Source organism: Sparus aurata, chromosome 2 (genome assembly GCF_900880675.1).
Source record: "Sparus aurata chromosome 2, fSpaAur1.1, whole genome shotgun sequence".
In the NCBI taxonomy this organism is placed as follows: Eukaryota; Metazoa; Chordata; class Actinopteri; order Spariformes; family Sparidae; genus Sparus; species Sparus aurata.
Genome location: NC_044188.1, coordinates 32,709,142 through 32,728,279, shown reverse-complemented (window position 1 = coordinate 32,728,279; position 19,138 = coordinate 32,709,142). Strand labels below are relative to the sequence as shown.

The 19,138-nt window shown below is 39.9% G+C and overlaps 1 protein-coding gene across 4 annotated transcripts in view; it reads left to right on the top strand.

Moving 5' to 3' along the window:
• bcas3 (BCAS3 microtubule associated cell migration factor) overlaps positions 1-19,138 on the top strand; it is a 366,198-nt gene that overhangs the window by 98,830 nt on the left and 248,230 nt on the right. For 3 of the 4 annotated variants that reach the window (XM_030407111.1, XM_030407129.1, XM_030407138.1), the window contains one exon: positions 8,751-8,795. The exons of the other annotated variant lie outside the window; for it this stretch is intronic. In XM_030407111.1, the coding sequence (XP_030262971.1) occupies positions 8,751-8,795 (45 nt within the window). The remainder of the gene's footprint in view (positions 1-8,750; positions 8,796-19,138) is intronic. 4 annotated transcript variants of the gene reach the window in all.

Here is a 19,138-nt window from a genome sequence, read left to right as displayed (position 1 = left end):
TGCATAGGGTAATGAAGCACAACACACATGCGAACTTGTTCTGCGGGCGGTTTGGAAAGCAGGTAAAACATCTCATGCTGATCAAGAATAGAAATCAAACCTTGCCAATAATTTCAAATTGTATTGATGTCATATTAAATGCAATGCCACCCTGATAGCTTGAATATTGAAACAAGTTTCAACAAAAAGACAGTTCTGCTCTCACGTACCTCTGTCCTCTGTCTTTTCTGTCACTTGGATCTTCGCCATGCATTGAAATTATGTAGTTTTAAGACCATCAGCAACTACAGGCCTTTGCTAAGTGCATTTACATACAGTACAGGTGGTTCCACAAATATGGGCAGATTTTAATATTTTCATTTAAATGTAATTTTCATGCCCTGTTTGAATGGGAAATGCTATAATGATTCAGACAGACGGCAAGGGATTCATTACCCCGTGATATTTGATAAGTGAGCTTTGAGGTAAAAACAGAGACCTGATCCTGCGGTCAACACAAACAACTTCGGGCCATTTTCCAAATCATTAAGATAACCTGCATAGTTCATTTGTTTGTATTATAGCTCATGGGATACTTTGTTGTTCTTCTCTGGTATATTTGTTGTGATGTCCTGGTACCGGTGGTTTGCATTTGGTTTAGCAGTTGTGATATTTAACTTCTTATGATATGCAGGTTTTTGAAGCTTTGATTGGTTTTAGGCCTGGAAAAGGTAACTATTTTTCTCAGTATGGGATATTTCAGGCTGTTTGTGTTCATTTATACTTATCATTTACTCAGTTAGAAAAAAAAAAAAGTTTTTTCTGTTCTATGTCATTGTTTCTTTTTCAGCTCTTTGTATTTATTTGTATTTCCTTGCTCCGGTATATTTTATTGTCTCCATCCTACACTAAACTCTCATTGCTCTTCTTTTTGTTGACTTATCTATGCTTTTCTTATTGACTTATTGGCTTATTTTTATGGTGATTTACTTTCAACATGTTCCTTGTCAGTTATGTAGTTTAGTTGTTGCTGTAAGGAAAAAAAAACATATCTGATACAGACTTTTTTGTTGTTGGTGTTTTTTTGTTATTTATTTTCTCTTTTGTGTGAAGGAAACAAAACTGAACTGTTTTAAAGTCACCCAGCCCTTCACTATCTGTTACTAAGCACACATTTAATAATACTGATTTATAAAACAACCTTTAATAACTCCCTTTCTCATAAAAAAAAAAAAAAAAACTCTTTTGAAAAGACTGCTGTTAAAAAGCCTTTTTTAGCCTACAACTGCCTTCTCAGTGAGGAGAGTTTTTTTAGTACTTAGCCCGACAAAAACGGTATTTTTGTGAAACATACATTAATGTTATTAAATGTAATTATTAAAGTGATTAGAAAAAGTAATCATAGAAGAAACCATTAATTTGCTGTGATGGCCTGCCTCTTGCCCTTTCTGGACACTTTTACTCCATAATCTCCTCAACATGTCGTGCAGAGTGGACCGTGTCCTGTCCATTCAAGCCCTGTTTCTGTGTGAGTGATCAGCAGGTGAACCTGGAATCTGCAGCCGGAGAATTCCGCAGAAAGATTTTCATAGATTTTAAACCATTTGAATTGTTTCTTGGAAAACTCAGAACATTAACATGTCTCTGCCCCCTTGTGCATGTCTTCAATCTTGTGTCATACAGTTAGCTAAGATAGAAGTTTGTGTTGCAGTGTGACTTAGATTTACTGCTAAGGAACTAAGTACCAAATATGTATTTATACCCGTTTAAGCTAATTTTAGGTTGTTTTAATAATAAAATAAAAAAAACATTGTTGTTATCTTCTATTAATATTGTTGTTCATTTTACAAGTAAAGAAACGAAAAGAATTTCCATTCTGGATCACTGCAGAAAACTGTTCAGATCAAAGTAGTTTCTTATATCTTATGTAGTTCTTATATCTGGGATCCAGTGAGGTTGCGATGCAGTAATTGGGATTGCAATCCATTAGAGTAGCGCGTTTGTTTACAGCCTCTTAAAATGCAGTCTTTTTGGATTTAACACTATGGTCTTTGTTAGCCTCCACCTAAAAGACATCTCAGGGCTCTCTGCAATGAGATCACATTAGGAAATGCCACTGGGATATCGCAAACTGAACGTTTCTGATCTCTCTTCAAGAGTCTCGTTCTCCCACGCAATGACATTTTCTTTCACTTCTGTTTGAAAACAAATCCCACGTGCACTTGGAATGCTGCCATCCTAATGAATTAAGTAATGGCTGAGGTCTGAGGGAAGGCGGGTCTGGACAGCAAATGTATCCAATGCAAAATAAATGAGACACGACCGATTAACATTGGCCACTGTCATTGGTGAATGTAATTTTATTTGCCGATGAGCTGATGCCTGTCAATGAGGCGCCTGTCAACCTAAACCAGTGTTAGGTCCATGCATCGGTGCATCCCTACATATGAGGTTATTGTTTTAAACTTTATGATACTAGTGTCAATATGACATACGTATATTTGATACCAAAATAACAAATTTTTCAGTATTTGAGAAATACTTACTTTTTTGCCTAAATTAAATGCCTTTTGAAATGGCAGAATTCTTACATGAATCAAGAATTATCAGATCAAGCATTAAGAGCCTGACCATACATCTGATGCAGACTTTAATCAGTTTTCATACTCACATTTCATTCAGTACCAAAGTTAGGATTGAAAGCCCAAGTGACAAAGTCACATGGGATTCACTGAATACGAGGTGATACCCTGTTCCTTTCTGTGTTCAGTGGTAGGGTACCGCTAAATATGCTGTAATCGTTAAGTAGGTCAAAAGTAGGTAAGTAACAGAAGTATAGAATATATCAGCACTTGTACATAGGAGGAAATGTGCTCTAAAAATACCCAGATGTAAGGGTGATCCAGCCATCTGGACACTAAAGAAAAAGGAAGTTTCTTTACTCTCCTGTCATCTAGAAATGTTCCTAGCATTGTGAAATCACCATTAAAATGTCGGGGAAATTATTTTTATCTTCATTAAGAGATGTCCGTGCGCTGCAGTTAATATGAGCAAAACCAAAAGATGACTGCCAAGGGAGCATCCGTGTTATTTTTTAATCATATCCCTCAGCTACAATGTTTCACTTTCCCGAAAGAAAATGGGTGCAACAGATCTATACAAAACACACCTTGTAGTCAACTGGAGTAATCTGTGTCTCTGCTCTGCTCTGTATCTGTGTGGACTCCAATGAAACAGACAGACAGCAGAAGAGAGGACAAAGGCGACCACTAAACACAGTGAAGACTCTTAAACTGAGTTTAGGTAAAATAAGTGCACATAAAAAAAAAGAATGTTTAGTTTCCTTTTTTCCGTCCAGGCAAGCGGTAATGAATGATCATGCTGAAAACTGTCACTGGTCAATCGATCAGTGCATCTCTAATTCATTACTTGTTTGGGTCTGCACATGGGATTGCTTTACAGTATGAACAAGAAAGGATATTGCAGGCTTCATGCCTAATCTCTCTTTGTGTAAGAATTCTAATATTCCACGCTTTCCACCCATTACACCTGGTCATGAAACACCTCAAACAGCTGTATTGGCTCTTTGGGACATTATCAGGCCTGGTGGGCTCCTTCATCCATCCGTACAGTCCAGAGGAGGCATCAGTATTAATGCATCAGGACATGCAGCTGTGCGGCCTGCTCCTGCATGCACACAGCTGCACCAAGTCACCAAAAACACACGCATACACACACACACTGAGTGAAGCAGCAGGTTTTGCCCCTAGAGTGGGGGGTGATATCATATGCTTTCACGCTATACTTGCACAGGAGTGCCCAGGCACCATCTGTCTGTCTGTGCACCCAGCCCTCTCTCTCTTTCATATGTGTGTGTGTGTGCTCGTGCGTGCACATGTGAGCGCACGCATGATAGAGAGAAAGAGCGAGAGAAGCGTCCGGCAGCTGTATTTACACCTGTATGAGCAGATCCCTGTTGGCAGGGCGACAGAGGAACACACCAGCTGCTTAACCTACATTCCCTACCAGGCTGTCTTTGTGTGCACTGTGCCGTGACACACACATGCAGATAGACATGTTGATGAAGCTTTTGCCCTCTTTGTTGGACCAGGCCAACTCCAGGGATACCTTCATAGACCATGGCTTACTTACAGACCACCGATGTGCAAATCGATGCTGTTTGTCTTCAGTAACTTCGTATTTTACACATCAAAGACAAACTCAAAAAGTTCATGCAGCGCCCCCTCCTCTCTTGATTTAGATTTTGGTGTTTTTCCCCTGTCGAAGTGGGGAGATAATGTAGAGTCGGATGTGGCTTAGCATCCGCCTGATAACCCCCCTCCCAAGACGAGGCCAGGTCAGGGAGTGGAGGAGCACAGCCAAGCTTCTGCTTGTCCTCAAAGTCTCCTGGGAGGCCCGAACAAGGGGAGGAGTGTTGGCTCTGACCCGACCTCTTGTTTCCTGTTGGCCAAATTTGGCAGAATTTTGGCCCCACATGAATTAAGCCCCAAAAGAAAAAAAAAGACATTGGTGACAAAATCAAAAGATTCTCTTTTGGTGAAATGTCACTGTTAGAACTTAATCTGTGAAAAATACATTTTCAAACAGTCAGCTCTGACTAATGTCCACTTGTCCTTAGTCACAGGAGTTCTATGAGGATAGATTTGACTTGTCAAAATGCCGGTCTTTGATAAAACTGGGATTTACAAGCAGACAAACTATTGCACACTTATCCCATCTACACACAGTCCGACTTTAACACAGACAAATGAAAATCCCAAAGGAAAGATTGTCACACACAAAGCAAAACATCACCCTTGACCAAATCCTGCTGATGACATTTTCAAGCAAATGCAGATGGAGTGCAGGCGAGGTAACGAGAAAGACAACAGAGAGAGAATGAATTAGACCCTGTGACCTGCTGCAGATGTGCCCGCAGATTACTGTAATACGTATGTAAGAGCCAGCCCAGTGCTAGCCTCACTGAGACCAGAGCTACAAAGGGGCTTTAAGAATGCAATGCCCAACATCACATGGCAAGAGTAAACCATTTGCACAAATCACCTCACTTCCCTCTCTTTTTAATGGCCCAGGCGGAGCCGCTATTAGGGCCAACGGGTTAAGAGATGAATGTGTGAACAACTATTCTGCGGGAGTGGGGTCGTCACCCTCACAGGTCGATTACTCTCGCTCTTTCCCCCTCTCTCCTGACTCTCTTCCTCTTTCTCTGCCTCCTCTCAGTAACACACCCACTCACCCCTTTTACTCCACTGACCCATGTTTAACTGATGTTTCCCAACATGCCACTGACCTGTGTGCGACTCTTTTCCACCGAACCTCTTGGATCAGGCAGTGTGTCATATAACTGGGCGGTCTTTGTCTACACTGTGGTCAAAACTGTTTACTGCCAGCACAACACGGTGGACAGTTTTCCCAACATGACCTCATTCTTTTGTTTTATTGTAAGCAGTGTGCAGTTTGACATTTTGATTTGTAATACTGAGGCTCAGATGCTCTGCTTTTCATCTCAACAACACATCTATATGTTTTGAAACAGTTAGTTTCGAAAATGCAGACAGAATCCACCACTTCTAGCTATGTATTAAAGGAAATTTCCCATTTGAAAATGAAAAGACCTCTTTTTGCAGCCTACGATAATAAATCACATTTGACCTAACAATTAGAAAAAATAGGGCCATCAAGCAATTAAAAAATTAATCTAATTCATAGAGCACAATTCAACAGCACAATTTTTGATTATAACTTGTAACTTTTTTTTTTTTTATTGACAGTCCTGATAAACCATACATACATTTGAAGGAACCATTGCTGGTTGGATAAGGGAATGCAGACAATCAGTGTGTTTACATGACATTCAAGAAAACTGAATTACTGTGTTATGATCGGATTTTTAAGATGCATGTACACACCTTAGTCTGACTCAAATCGGACCGGATCGGATTTCTCATAGTCGAATTAAACACCTAGATTTTTTGATTGATAGTCGCATTACTGCATGTATACGATCGGATCGGATTTTGGGTTCTGCACATGCGCGAGATTTCTTTCCCGGGGCCGTCCGTCGGAAGTAGAAGGACGGCGGCGGCTTCTTTCCTCCGAAATCACAGCAAGAAAGAGCGCCATTGTGCATCTATCTATATGTACACCATATACGAAATGTACAAAGATGTAGCTTTGTCTCGCTTTTCGTACGCCATGAATCAGGAATGTATTGATTACATGGTATGCATCGCTGTAGACAACCGGGTCCAAGGGAAATCCAACATTCCCCTTAATTCATACTAGCAATTCATATCCTGAGAATTAATATATATATATATTACTATTTTACACATAGGCCCCGAATATGCTTATGCACATATGCTGCCATGTCCAAACTGCCATTACCATTACTTCACCAGTTGAAGTTTGACAGCAAACCATACACCACTTTTACACTGAAATGTGTGTGTATATATGTCTTTTTACATGGACAAATCCACCAAAAATGGGCGATTGACTTCTGTTCCATTGCCAGTGGATAAGTTTGCCTTTGTGTTTATTTATATATTTATATATTTATTTATTGATGTATTGATTTATTTTTATCTTGTGTGTCATATTCATCATGAGGGCACCGGACAATTAGGGAACAGTTGAGACCAGCAGATGATATACTGTACATTATCAGAAAACACTGAGAAGACATTTAAACCTAAAAAAAGTCTTAAAGAATAATATTCTGAAATAGACGCTGGAGCAGATAACAATAGCAGCAGATGAATGATCCCTCAAATGTGGTTATCAAACACTTGTGACAAAGACATTTACTGGAGGCAGGATATTTAGAATATTAACATTAAACATTTTCATCTAGAATGACACTGGTGCACTGAAACGGTAAACTTCATTTGAAATTTAAGAATTATAAATCATCCCAATACAACCAACACATCGGTGGAGCTATACACAGAAGCCACTGTCCCTGTACCCGTGGTTACTTTTTTAATATCTTTTACTTTAGTCTTTCTTTTGAACTCAGAATTTCCTTTTATCATTCTGCCCAAATTGTCTTTTATGCTCACAGCACAGCCATTCTACTTCAAATACCTAATTACTTAAATTTTGATAAATTGTTCATAGCTATTACTGTTAGGCTATGATCAATTGCTTTTATGCTGTTTTTACTGTATACATGATCACAGACTACTCTGCTTTAAAGGTTGAATGGAAAGTAACATTGCTGGTAACAGTTTTTCGATGGAGACCCTCATGAGTCGTAATGCACAGTTTAGTTTTTACTTGATATTTAGTTTTTCTACAACTTTCTTTCCAACCAACAATACATTCCACCAACGAGTCCCATTTGGATTGTAATTTGTCTATGTTAAGAAAATATGAGAGAGAAATTCTAAGTGGCATCTTGTAAACCCTGAAGCCTACTTGGCCTTTGCTACCCCCTTGGAGATCTCACCCCATTCATCCATCACTCTCCCACTGGTGTCCATCCATTTACCCAGCTGGAGGCCCAGAGTGGGGGCTCAGCAGGTTTGATATGCTCAGCGGAGGGTAGACAGTAGAGACCGTCCAACCCCCTTCTGTAACTCTTTGATAAGTGGCAGTTTACCAGGGGCCCCCATTACACCAACAACTGTGTTCATTTGTCAACTTGCGCTCCAGGAGTAAGACATTCCAGGGCAAATTGTTGCTCCCTGTCCCCCAGAGTTACATTTTTCTACACATCCATGTACCAAGACTAATTGAAGAGTGTGTACTATCATTGGGAGGGCCCAGGCGGATGCGGCGAAAGCGATAAAATAAAGAAGCGCTGCAGAGTGCTTTGGTTGGATGGGGATTCTGTTTTTCATGACTTGGGGAGGTTGGCTGGCAGGGACAGAGTTCAGTCTCATCGGACCTTTATTGCTGCAGGGAAAAGGCTTATTTACTGTAAACTGTTTACGGAGCTCTGTCACTATCTCTGGACATGCAGAATAAACACAGGAACACACTCCCACTCCTAATGTCTTGTAAACATTAGAAACACGCACAAACTGACAGATAGATAGAAATACACCCTGAAAAAGACACTACACAAACGCAGACATGCACACACACAATGTGTACTTGTTAACGTAATCATAGTGAACACACGTTTGTCCACACCCTCGCTTCCCAACAGGCACGCACATTCACAAGACAATGCACGGCCAGAAATACACGCTCATACTAAAAAAAGAAGCACATGCAAACATAACTCCTTGTCTCAACAATGCCAGAGTGCTGTTAGTTTTATTGGTGTCCCTGGTTATTATACAACTTGGACAAACTCTTCATACTCTTTCCTAATTTCAACAATCAGGACTGTTTCCCATAATTTTTCTGTGTTGTATTTACTGCACATGTCCAGTGCCTTTAAAGTTGGGGAGAAAAAATAAAAAAAAGCAAAAAAAAAAATAAAACATGACATATGTCTGAAGAAAAAAATCAAAGTCTGTGGACATCCTGCATCTGCCAGATATATGGTATCACACTTTACAGAGCAGCTTGAGCAGATGAATCATCAAGCCGTCCCGCAGGTTTTCAAATCCATCTTAGCGCACAGACATTCTGTTTCCTGCCTCATATGTGTTGTGCACTTAAGCAGACACGTCAAAAAGTATGTAATGTGAAAAGTGTATTTGCTCAAGTGTGCTAGTTTAATAATGGTTTTTCCGTCTATCTCTGTATCCCCCCCACCCCCTTCACCCTCCCCCCACCCCCGTCTCATGAAGACCCTACCTCTTTGGGGCGGGATGTTTTGCCATTAAAACTCCATGGTGAGTTTTGCTTCTGCCCTCCTTGGCTCCCTCAGCAGCATGCAACTGTATACACCGCCACAGCACACCTCCTTTACCTCTCATTTGTCTCCTGGTGTATTTTCAACACATTCCGCAAAGTTTGTGCCGTCATTCCTCGGGGGAGCCTCCAAAGTGGAGTGTGACTTATTTTCTCATCTTTTTTTGTGCCTTTTTTTGGTTGTGTTTTTTGCAAACCCTTCAATTTTTCTGTGTATGTTGAGTTTTTGTTGTAGAATGATTGTGTTAGAGCCACAGCAGTACAAAGTGAACTTTTGTTGGATTTGATACTCATATGCAGTCATCAGATATCTTGTATCACCAGTTATGATTTGACATTATAATTGGTACCTCATCTTTGAATAAGAAAGATAAAAAAAACAAAAACAAAAATGCATCCTTTTGGTCTGTATCACAGGTGGTAGATTAAAAAACAACATATTGCTGGGTTTGAGGGTAATGCCATAGCAGTTCTTGTCTGGTTACCATGTGGTTTTCTTTGAGCCACCCACTAGAAAAGACATCTCTGTCTTCTTGTCCTTTCTTTCTCTCTGTTTAGACCCACCATGATGTTTTTCTAAGAATAACGCCTATGTGTAGAACACATGTTGTTCAAATTTTCCTTTAGCCTGCCTTGGTTAAATTTTTTTGTCCGGCTGATGTGTGTTTGCACGCAGTAATTGTACATTGTGATATTCTGATATTCTTGTGAGCAGTGTCTTGTGTGGATATAGCAGTGTTCATGGTGTGCAACCCTCTCCTACAAAATGCTTGTTGCTAACTTTTTGGGGTAACTTTAATTTTTTTCATTTAAAGCTGCACTAATTGATAATCTGGAATTAACAGTGGGTCTGTGTAATGTGAAAGTGGTTGCTCAAAGTGGTGAACCGACAGAGAATTATCACCCCATTGTGCAGCTCCTCTCTGCTCTCATCCAATCCATTATTATCCTTAAATCGTTGTTTTATAAGTGGGAAAAAAGGGTGATTTCATCATACAGATTTAATGCTCTGCACTGAGGATCAAATGTTAGAGGATGCAGCATCTTCCTTTTCAAGAAACTTTTTTCTTTACTGGGGGCTGAAGCCAAGTCTCTTGTCAACACTGTCTCGTGAAATCAGATGCTTACAAGCTTTTAAAAGAAGCCCCATTATGACAGAGTCACTTATGTAGAGATGATTGAGTGGCTCAGTGAAGTGAACTTTTTCCTTCCTGGCTCCCTGCTCTTCAGCTCCTCCCGGTTGACTCTATTCACTTTAGAAAATGAATAGCATGTGGTGCCTTCCCCAAGTCTTGGGTTTCGTCTTTTGTTGTGGGCAGTCACTCATACTTTTTAATTGAAGCTTTTTTCTTTCTGTCTTCATCTACCTCCCGCTTAATCTAGGCCCTTAGTGATTTCAGAGCATATACTTTTCAAAGGTACACATCATTAGCATTGGAATCTTGACCCTTACAATAACTGCCTTCCGCTCAAATTGGAGCTAGTTAAACATATTGTTTCCCTAATAGTGTACATCTTGAGATGTGAGCTCTGACAACCAAACTGCCAATTTCTGCTTTATTGTTTAGCATGCCTTCTGAAAGCTAGTATGCAGAGTTCAGGTAGAAATTTTATTTAGATCTTATATTTCCTGTTACCGGATACCATAAACTGTATCATGCTGGCTCAAATTTCCAATTTTCTACACTGTACAGATCATTTTGGGCTTTCAACTTGAAAGTCTAAGTTCAATTGCTGCTTTATGTATTTCAGCGTACTTAAAGGGGTCATATTATACTAATTCTCACATTAATACTTTTATCTTGGGGTCCTAGTAGAATAGGTATATATGCTTTAATAAAAACAAAAAAACATGTAATTTTTTTCATTTGATGGATTGCTGCAGCATTCCTCTTCACACTGTGTCGTGAACGCTCTGTTTTAGCTTCAGAGTGACATATCTTGCCTCTGTTCAATCTTTAGTGAGAGTTTCACATGCCCATTACTAAACGGGCAGGAGGTAGCCAGTCAGAGGCAGAATAGGGCCGGTTATGCCGTCACATAAGTTACGGAAGTAAAAGGCTTGACTCAAAATCTGGCATTTCAGGAGCAGTGTTTTATGTGGGACAGAGTATAACTCCCGTTGGTGTAAGCTTTGGGCTTTTTCACTTTGCAGACCTTTTACATGCACAAAAATGCTCCCTTACACAATAAAGGAAAGGCAATAACACACAATAAAATTAGTATGATCTTTTTACCTAGGCTGAATAATTCGTGTAAAGTCTTCTTTTAATTTTTGATTTTATTTTTTTATGAAACACAATTTAACTGAACTTTGCTTCCATTACACTAGCCGTTTTTAGAAATGGACAGCAAGCCGCCAATTTGCCCGTCCTTTTGGCGGCTCAGTCCGCGGTTTTAGACAGAGGCCGGCAAATTGGGGGTCTGTTTTGGTCAGCTGATTTTCTGCCTCTGAGGGTACACTTATTTCCGCCTCGCCTGTTATCTAAAAATGAGGCGGCAATGTGCCGGCCCATGCGTGAGGTGGGCGGAGGTGTCGATTAACTGAACCCAGTTCTAAACTCCAATGGGGTGCAATGTAACGCTCTTATTTTGAAGTCAAATTCGTTGTCATTGTTCACAGCTAAGCTTCGAGCTTCACATCACGTCACATGTTAATGCCTACCTCAGAGGTGGCTTTTGTAAATATATTACGCCTCCGTTTTTAGAAAGACAGGCCGGCACATTGCTGTCCTTACCTTGGAGCAAATGTGCCGCCTTTTCTATCTAAAAAGGGCTACTGACAAATGTTACCACAAATTGGATTTCCTTTTGCCAGGTTTCAAGAGTCAAACAGGACAGCCAATGCTGGTCCTATTGGAGCTACTAAGGCCCCGTCCAGACGACAGCGCTCTTTTGCGAAAACGCACATGTATTGCATCGTTTTGGCCGACCGTCCATATGGATCCTGAAAACGCAGCGCCTGAAAACGCACTTTTTTGAAAACGGGTCTCAGGGTGGAGAAATCCGAAAACGCAGCCCTCCCGTTCTCATGTGGACGGCGAATCCGCATACTTTCCAAAACGATGACGCCATCTCCCCATCCCGCGACGTCTCGTAACAACAACAACAACATTGGCGGACTACATGCTCGTGTTCGTGCCGCAGAAGATATTGAGCCTTTCTTGCAACTTACTCGCCTTGTAGTTGAGTGTGAGTCGCAGCAGCAGCTCGACCTCATTAACGGTCCACACAAACGATTCTGGTTTCCTTGCACTCGCCATTTTCGTCTTCTTCTTGTTGTGTTCGGTTTCTCCGTCTACTGTCCGTTTACAGCGTGCAAGCTTACTGCGCATGCTCCGTGTCTTCTTCTCTGTCTTTGGTGAATGTCAAGCGCCACCTATAGGCCTGGAATATGAACTACAGCATTTTCGGTCGTTTTCAGTGGATCCGTGTGGACGCAAATATTCTTGAAAAGATGCCGAGGAAGACGGAGAAAAAAAAGATCGTTTTCGCCCGTCTGGACGGCCCCTAATGCTTACCTTTATCATAGTTAGCACTTTTTTCCTTACTTTCGAAAAAATAGCATGACTTATCTTAAAATGTATTGAAGCTGTTGTAAGCATTGTCATTTTAGCTAACTTTCTTTCTGTTCTGCAGTTAGCAATCCCCCCCCTTCTCTGTACTGTCAAGAGTTTAATGTTCAGTGTTTACCCCCTAATGTGTCATCAAGCAAGGGGGAGCAGCTTAAGTTTCTATGTTCTCTGCCTGTGGAGGTCTGCTAAAATGTCACCTCATTTAAATCAGGGCTTTAAACATTACTGTTTGTTGTGGCTTTCCAATAAGGTATATAAATGCCCTCTTTTTAATCTAAAAAATGTGCTTGCTTTTTTTATTGTCTTTTAACAACAATGTCTTTCATCCTAAACTATTCATTTGCTAACTTTTGTGTCTTTAGTGTCTTTTTAAATGCAATTTTAACATTGTACCGAACCTCGACTTCTATATTGAGGTTTGTCTGTGTACCCTTACACCCCTAATATTGAATTAATTTGCAAAGATAAGTTGATTCCACTAAAATCTGTAATAACTTTTTAGAGTGTATGTATTTTAAACAACTCATTTTTTGTTGAGATCTGTGTTATATACATAATTTCACTCCAGACTATTTAATGAACTTAGAAGCCTTGTATGGCACAGAAGGTGAGATATAGGTGAAGGGGAAAGGAAAAGGTTTAAGGAAAAAAAAAAAAAAAGCCCTAGTTTCTCCTTGAACATTTGATGCCCTTCTCTTCTTATTTTCCCCAGTGGTTGTCATTAGCTCTGTGTGTTCAACACAGCCCCAAGGCTGCCTCTTTTCCAAGGGCTGTTGTAAAATAATAAATGTGACGCTGAAGGATGTGTCCTCCACATGACTGCCCTCTCTCTCTCTGCCTCGCTCTTTCTTCCTTTCCCTTCCTGGTTGCAGTCCGAATACCAGCTCCTTTTTCTGATTGGAATTAACCATATGTCCCACAATCGGCAGCCAAATGACAACCATACAGCTCTTCGTCATTTTATTGCCAGCTCAAGTGAGCTCTATCATATTTGTTTACTGCGAGGGCCCTGAAAATAAATGGAAGCTGCCAGTGGACTTCCACCACCCCCACCCCCCCGGAGGCGCCTCACATTAGCCCTGGACATAGTAATGCAAAGGGACTTTGATGGTTGATGTCACAGATTGAATTATGCCCTTGAGGAAAAGCTATTAGCTCAGTCAAGAGTCCTCATTTGTTAAATTAAAAGTGGAAATGGCATGTGAGTAGTCTTCAGTGAATTAAAGTTGCAAAGAAAATGGATTCCACCCCTTACTAAAGGGCAATTGTACAAAGGGAAATCTCATGGAGAGAGAGGGGAAAAGGAGATTTGTCGTTTGTTTAGTGACATCTCCTTCCCCTCTCCCTATTTTCTTTTTAGTACATTTATTTTTCATAATTCATTGATATTGGGTTGCATTTTTTTGGAACTTGGTATGATTTGCCAACCTACTCCTTTACCGCTGGTCCACTCCAAAACCTTGTTGGCCTCCATATGGAGAGCAGAATTAAGCCCTTGTCTCCTGGAGCTGTGCCACTCTGTCGTAAGGGCAGAAACCTCAACACTGTTAAGCCACTTCAAGTGAGATCAAGAGGAAAAGGATGATTTAAAACACAGATGAATAAACTTTAGTGGTCACTGTACCCAGTGGAGATGAGAACCAAGCTCTGGTCTTTGGTCCCGTTGGCAGGATTGACGCTAGCAGAGGTCTCTTCAAAGAGGCCCAAACCTCGCTCATCAGCCATGAGACCACAGTGGGGAGCCAGTATTATAGCTTGCTATCAAAGACTTACAAGTGTATGTGCATTGGTGTTTGATTACATATGGAGTCGTGTGTGTGTGTGTGTGTGTGTGTGTGTGTGTAATGATAGATAAATATATATATATATATAGATATATATTTATATTATTATATCATTATATATCTATCTATCTAGATCTAAATGGGATATAATATAAGTGATCTAAAGATATATAGAATAGATATAATAATCTTCATGCGGTCTATATAGATATAGAGAGATGTGTATCATATCCCTATCTCTATAGAGATTTGATCTATATATATAACTCTATATATATATTATATATATATATATATTAGTGTATATATATATCATATATATATATTATATATATATATAATATATAGATAGTGTATTAAGATATATATATATATATATATGATCTACATATGTATATTATTATGTATATATTAATATATATCTCGATATATATCTTATGATATCTATATCTGGTATATAATCTATATATACATAATATAATATATATATGTATATTATCTGTATCTCATATAATATATATATATATATATATATATATATAATATATGTTCTATTATATATATATATATATATTATCCTCTCTTCTTGATATATCTATATATATTCTATATATCTTTTATATGTGTTTCTCTATATATATATATATTATATCTATAATATATGTGTGTATATATATATATATATAATATGTGTAATATATATCATATATATATATAATGTATATATATATATTGTATATATATATAGTGTTGTATTATATATATATATGTGTATATATATATATGTGTATATATAATGTGTATATATATATATACATATATATAATATATATATATATATATATATATATATACATACACATACACATACATATATAGAGACAGAGAGAGAGAGAAAGAGACAGAGAGAGAGACAGAGAGGGAGAAGTCAATCCTCCCCTAATGGCTCCAAATGTTGATCTCCTGTGCCTCTTAAAAGTTCTCTCTCACTGATTTGTCATCCTTTGAAAAAAAAAAGTCAGATTTAAACAGTGTTTTTTCTTGATTTATTATTCAACTTTCATTTATATCCAAAGTCAACATGAAGACTACAAGGAGGTTAGAATATCTTTGAGTGTAAGTTGCTGTGTGGTATATTCGTCAGCCCCAAGCTCTCACCCTTGAAAACCAACATCAGCTTGAACTGGAATAGGATTTGTGTTTCCTGGGTTATTGAAACCAGTAAACCACAGGGCCTTTGAGGGTTTAACATATTTTCCAGCAATAGGAGAGATGGAACACCAGGGTTTTCAGCAATTAAACACCTCACTATAGAAGAACTCAAGTCGGGGATACTGATCCCTCGTTTCCCCTATTCCCTTACCTTTTGACAGGCTTGTTTCCATTTAAGTGTGAATGGCTCATAGTTGGGCTCTTAAAAGTTGAAAGAAGGTACATGTGTATTTTTTAACCTTAACATGTTTTATGCTTACATTCAATCTCTTCTATTGTATTTTTCTTTTGATTTCCCTTACTCTGGTCCAGAATTGTTAAGATTGAAAGGCAGAAGAAAAGGGGAAATGCTTAGGGAAAAATGGCAGAAATGGAAATAATCCCTTATACCTAGCTGATAGATAACTAGACCTTTTGTTAAATGTTTTATCTTCTGGATGCACTGACAGACAAATAAGCCTGAGGAAGAGCTTGGAGGAGAAGACAAGGGCACCCTGGAGTTAGCCAATGCAATATCCTGAGAGTGACTTTATCTCCACTTCCATCTTCCTTTTACAGACGGAGCTTACTGTGGATTTTTTGTTATTCAGCCTGCTCCCCTTGACCCAGCACTAATAAATACAAGCAATGGAACTTCTATAGAGGCTTTTCTTATGACTAACTTCACCATTTCCTTTTTTTCTGATCCCTCTTTCACACGGTGTTGGCCAAACAAAGACACCGACACTCCTTTCATGCAGGTAGTAATTTGTTAGTTGCTGACAGTCTGAAGGGAGGCAACAGGCAGAGAGTTTTTACCAGCAACATGACTGTTATCACTTTGCACTGTAAAAGTTAGTTGAACTACTGGACACAATATCTTCCCTATAAGCATTATTGTCCAACAGCAGTCTTTGCAACATTGTATTACATACAGTAGTTTATTTAGTTTTGTTATTTTTACTAGTCAGCCTCATGCGAAGCAGACCTATCTGGTTTGTTTGGTTTAGAGGCAACCAACTCCAGCAGGCTGCACACCTTTTACAAAAGGGCTTGTTTGATTATTGTCAGAGCATTCTATTTATGCCAACCAGTGCCTCCTATAGGATAGGAAAGTTATAGTAGCAGCAGTTTAGACCTGCTTAGGTAGATGTGTCAATGCTGTCATCGACAATACATGCAGATGTTGCTGCGATTTAAACTCTTGCACCACCTGTAGACAATAGTAGGCAGAGATGGTTGGCTAGATTGAAAACAAGGCATGGTGCAGCGTTCTGGATACCCTGCAACGGTTTTGTCGCAGAGGCTGTGAGTCCAGCCAGGAGCGAGATGCAGTAGTCCAGGAGGAAGATGACCAGTGATTGGAATAGGAGTCCTTTGTGAGGAAAGACAGGTTCCTGTGGATGTTGTAGAGTGCAAATCTGCAGGATTGGGACACAGCAGTGATGTTAGGGGTACAGGATAGTCCGTTGTCAAGGATCACGCCCATGTTCCTTGCAGCAGTTTGTAAATGATTTAAATGACACAAACATCTGGTTCGCCCCATAGCTCACCTGGTATGTGCTCCATGTGCAAAGGCTAAGTCTTTAGCAGCGTCTGGAGTTTGATTCCAACCTGCAGCCCATGGCAGCATGTCATGGTACCAGGTGCTTTGTATCAGTAATGTTATTGCTGTTAAGAATTCCACATTTTTTTTAGCAAAGATCAGGCACATCTGCTAACATCCATTTTAACCTATGTTTGTTTCACCTAAGCCAAATATATAAAACACATTTACACATGTACCAGCAAGCTTTCATGAGCTGGGGATAAGATGAATTACAGTATTCTTTCAGCTTGCGCCTCGGACTAACAAAATGTGGAAACACAGTTGAAAATTTGATGCAGAACTTTTTGTCTTTTTTGTAAGCCTTTGCTTTGTTACCAACCAGTGAGTGTAGACAGAAGTGAGTGTGTTGCTTCCATACTGGTGTGGTTTCCAAAGGTCAATGTTAAGCACCCCTGTGGGAGTGTGTGACACCACCGTGAGTCTTCAAGCCCTTAGCCCACCCCATGCCTGATCTGCTTTGACCGTGTTTTACTGTCCAGGTTGGTTATAAGGCTGGACAATAATACCAGACCCTGCTACTGTTCTCTGATCATTACCATATGGGGAACCCTATTGCAGCTGAAAACCCTTTCTGTGTCCGCTTCCTCTCAAACAGTCCTGACATGCTGAATAATCCAAAAACTCCCAATATATTCTCTCCTGTAGCTGACACAAAGTGAAGCAGCCAGAGAGGGCAGCTTGGATGCTGATGTTAGATGCATGTTCCATTGAGAGATAAATAGAGCATGTGCATACAGTGCCCATACATACCGAATGGGTTAATGGTCCCGACTACATGGACGAGCAGGCATGTCACTGAAGGAGCATACATAACTTGTAAGTTCCTCAAAACAAGAAGTAAACATAGAGTTATACCTACTGTATATTAGGAAAAACTCTCTTAAAGTACACTAAAAATGTGATGAATATTAATCAAATTGTTCACTAGTCATCAGTGCGGATGAACTGGCGGCCTGGGAACACTTTCCCAGAGATCCCACCAGATACGTGTCCGCTGTGTTACGGCAATGATCTGGTTTTGCTCCGCCGTCCACCGTCCGGCAACAGCCACCGGTTGCATTTTGAGTCCACCACGGCACAGTACTGTGGCTGGCTGCAGGGTGTCAATTAACGTGTGATGTACTGACTCCTATTCTGATTAATGCGCTATAGCCTGTATTTGGAATGAATTGCATCGCCATCAGCTGGATGCAGAGACATTGATGTGAGAAGTAAATCACATGAAACAAAGTCTGAATGTCTTACTTACAGCACTGAGTGTAGTCCTTCAGGGCATCATCATCTGAGCACCACAGGATGGCACCTGTAACTCACAAGCTGCAGTAAATAGCCAACTCTATCGGACAACAGCACAAGTGGGCTATGGACTATGTTTTTGTGGAAATCTTGATTTTGATTTGGATACAATGACATGGCTGGCTAGCTAGTCTTGTTGTTAAACATACTGTCAAATGAAATTTGCTGTTTGTCAACCGTACGCAATGCTATTGACTTTAATCTAGCTAGAATCACTATACCTTTCTGGCTAACAGCTGAGCTGAAGGCCTCTGTGAGCCGAGTGATCTGTGAACATGTACCTCCCATTGCAAAGTTGTATCTAATGTTCTTTTTAGTGTAGAGTAGTGAACAGGGTTTTGGTGGCATTAGACCCTTATGGGATTGTGATGTTTGTTCCAGTTAGTAAAACTCTCAAGTGACAAAGCAGGATGATGCCCGATGAGGTGTCCATAACCAGGCAACAATCTGTAGGAGGTCCTGGCAGTCACATCTATCTATAATACAAGAAATCTCTGTCTGTGTGTGTGTGTGTGTGTGTGTGTGTGTGTGTGTGTGTGTGTGTGTGTGTGTGTGTGTGTGTGTGTGTGTGTGTGTGTGTGTGTGTTCCTCAAATATCTCTGCGGATCAGGATCAGACTGACCTGAGACTTTCAACATGGCTGCTGCGTGGTTCAGTGGTGTGCAACTAAGCATTTGCTTGGACTGCAATGATAGCGTGAATACATTATTTCATAAATGCTTTACAAATTCTGCAAGCATTGTCCACCGGAGCCACCACAGTCACGTGGGCACCAGAGCCAACCACTGCACACCATGGCCACGTGCGCACCAGAGCCAATCACTGCAGAGCTCAAGCCCACGACATACCTTAAAAAAACAAGCGGATTT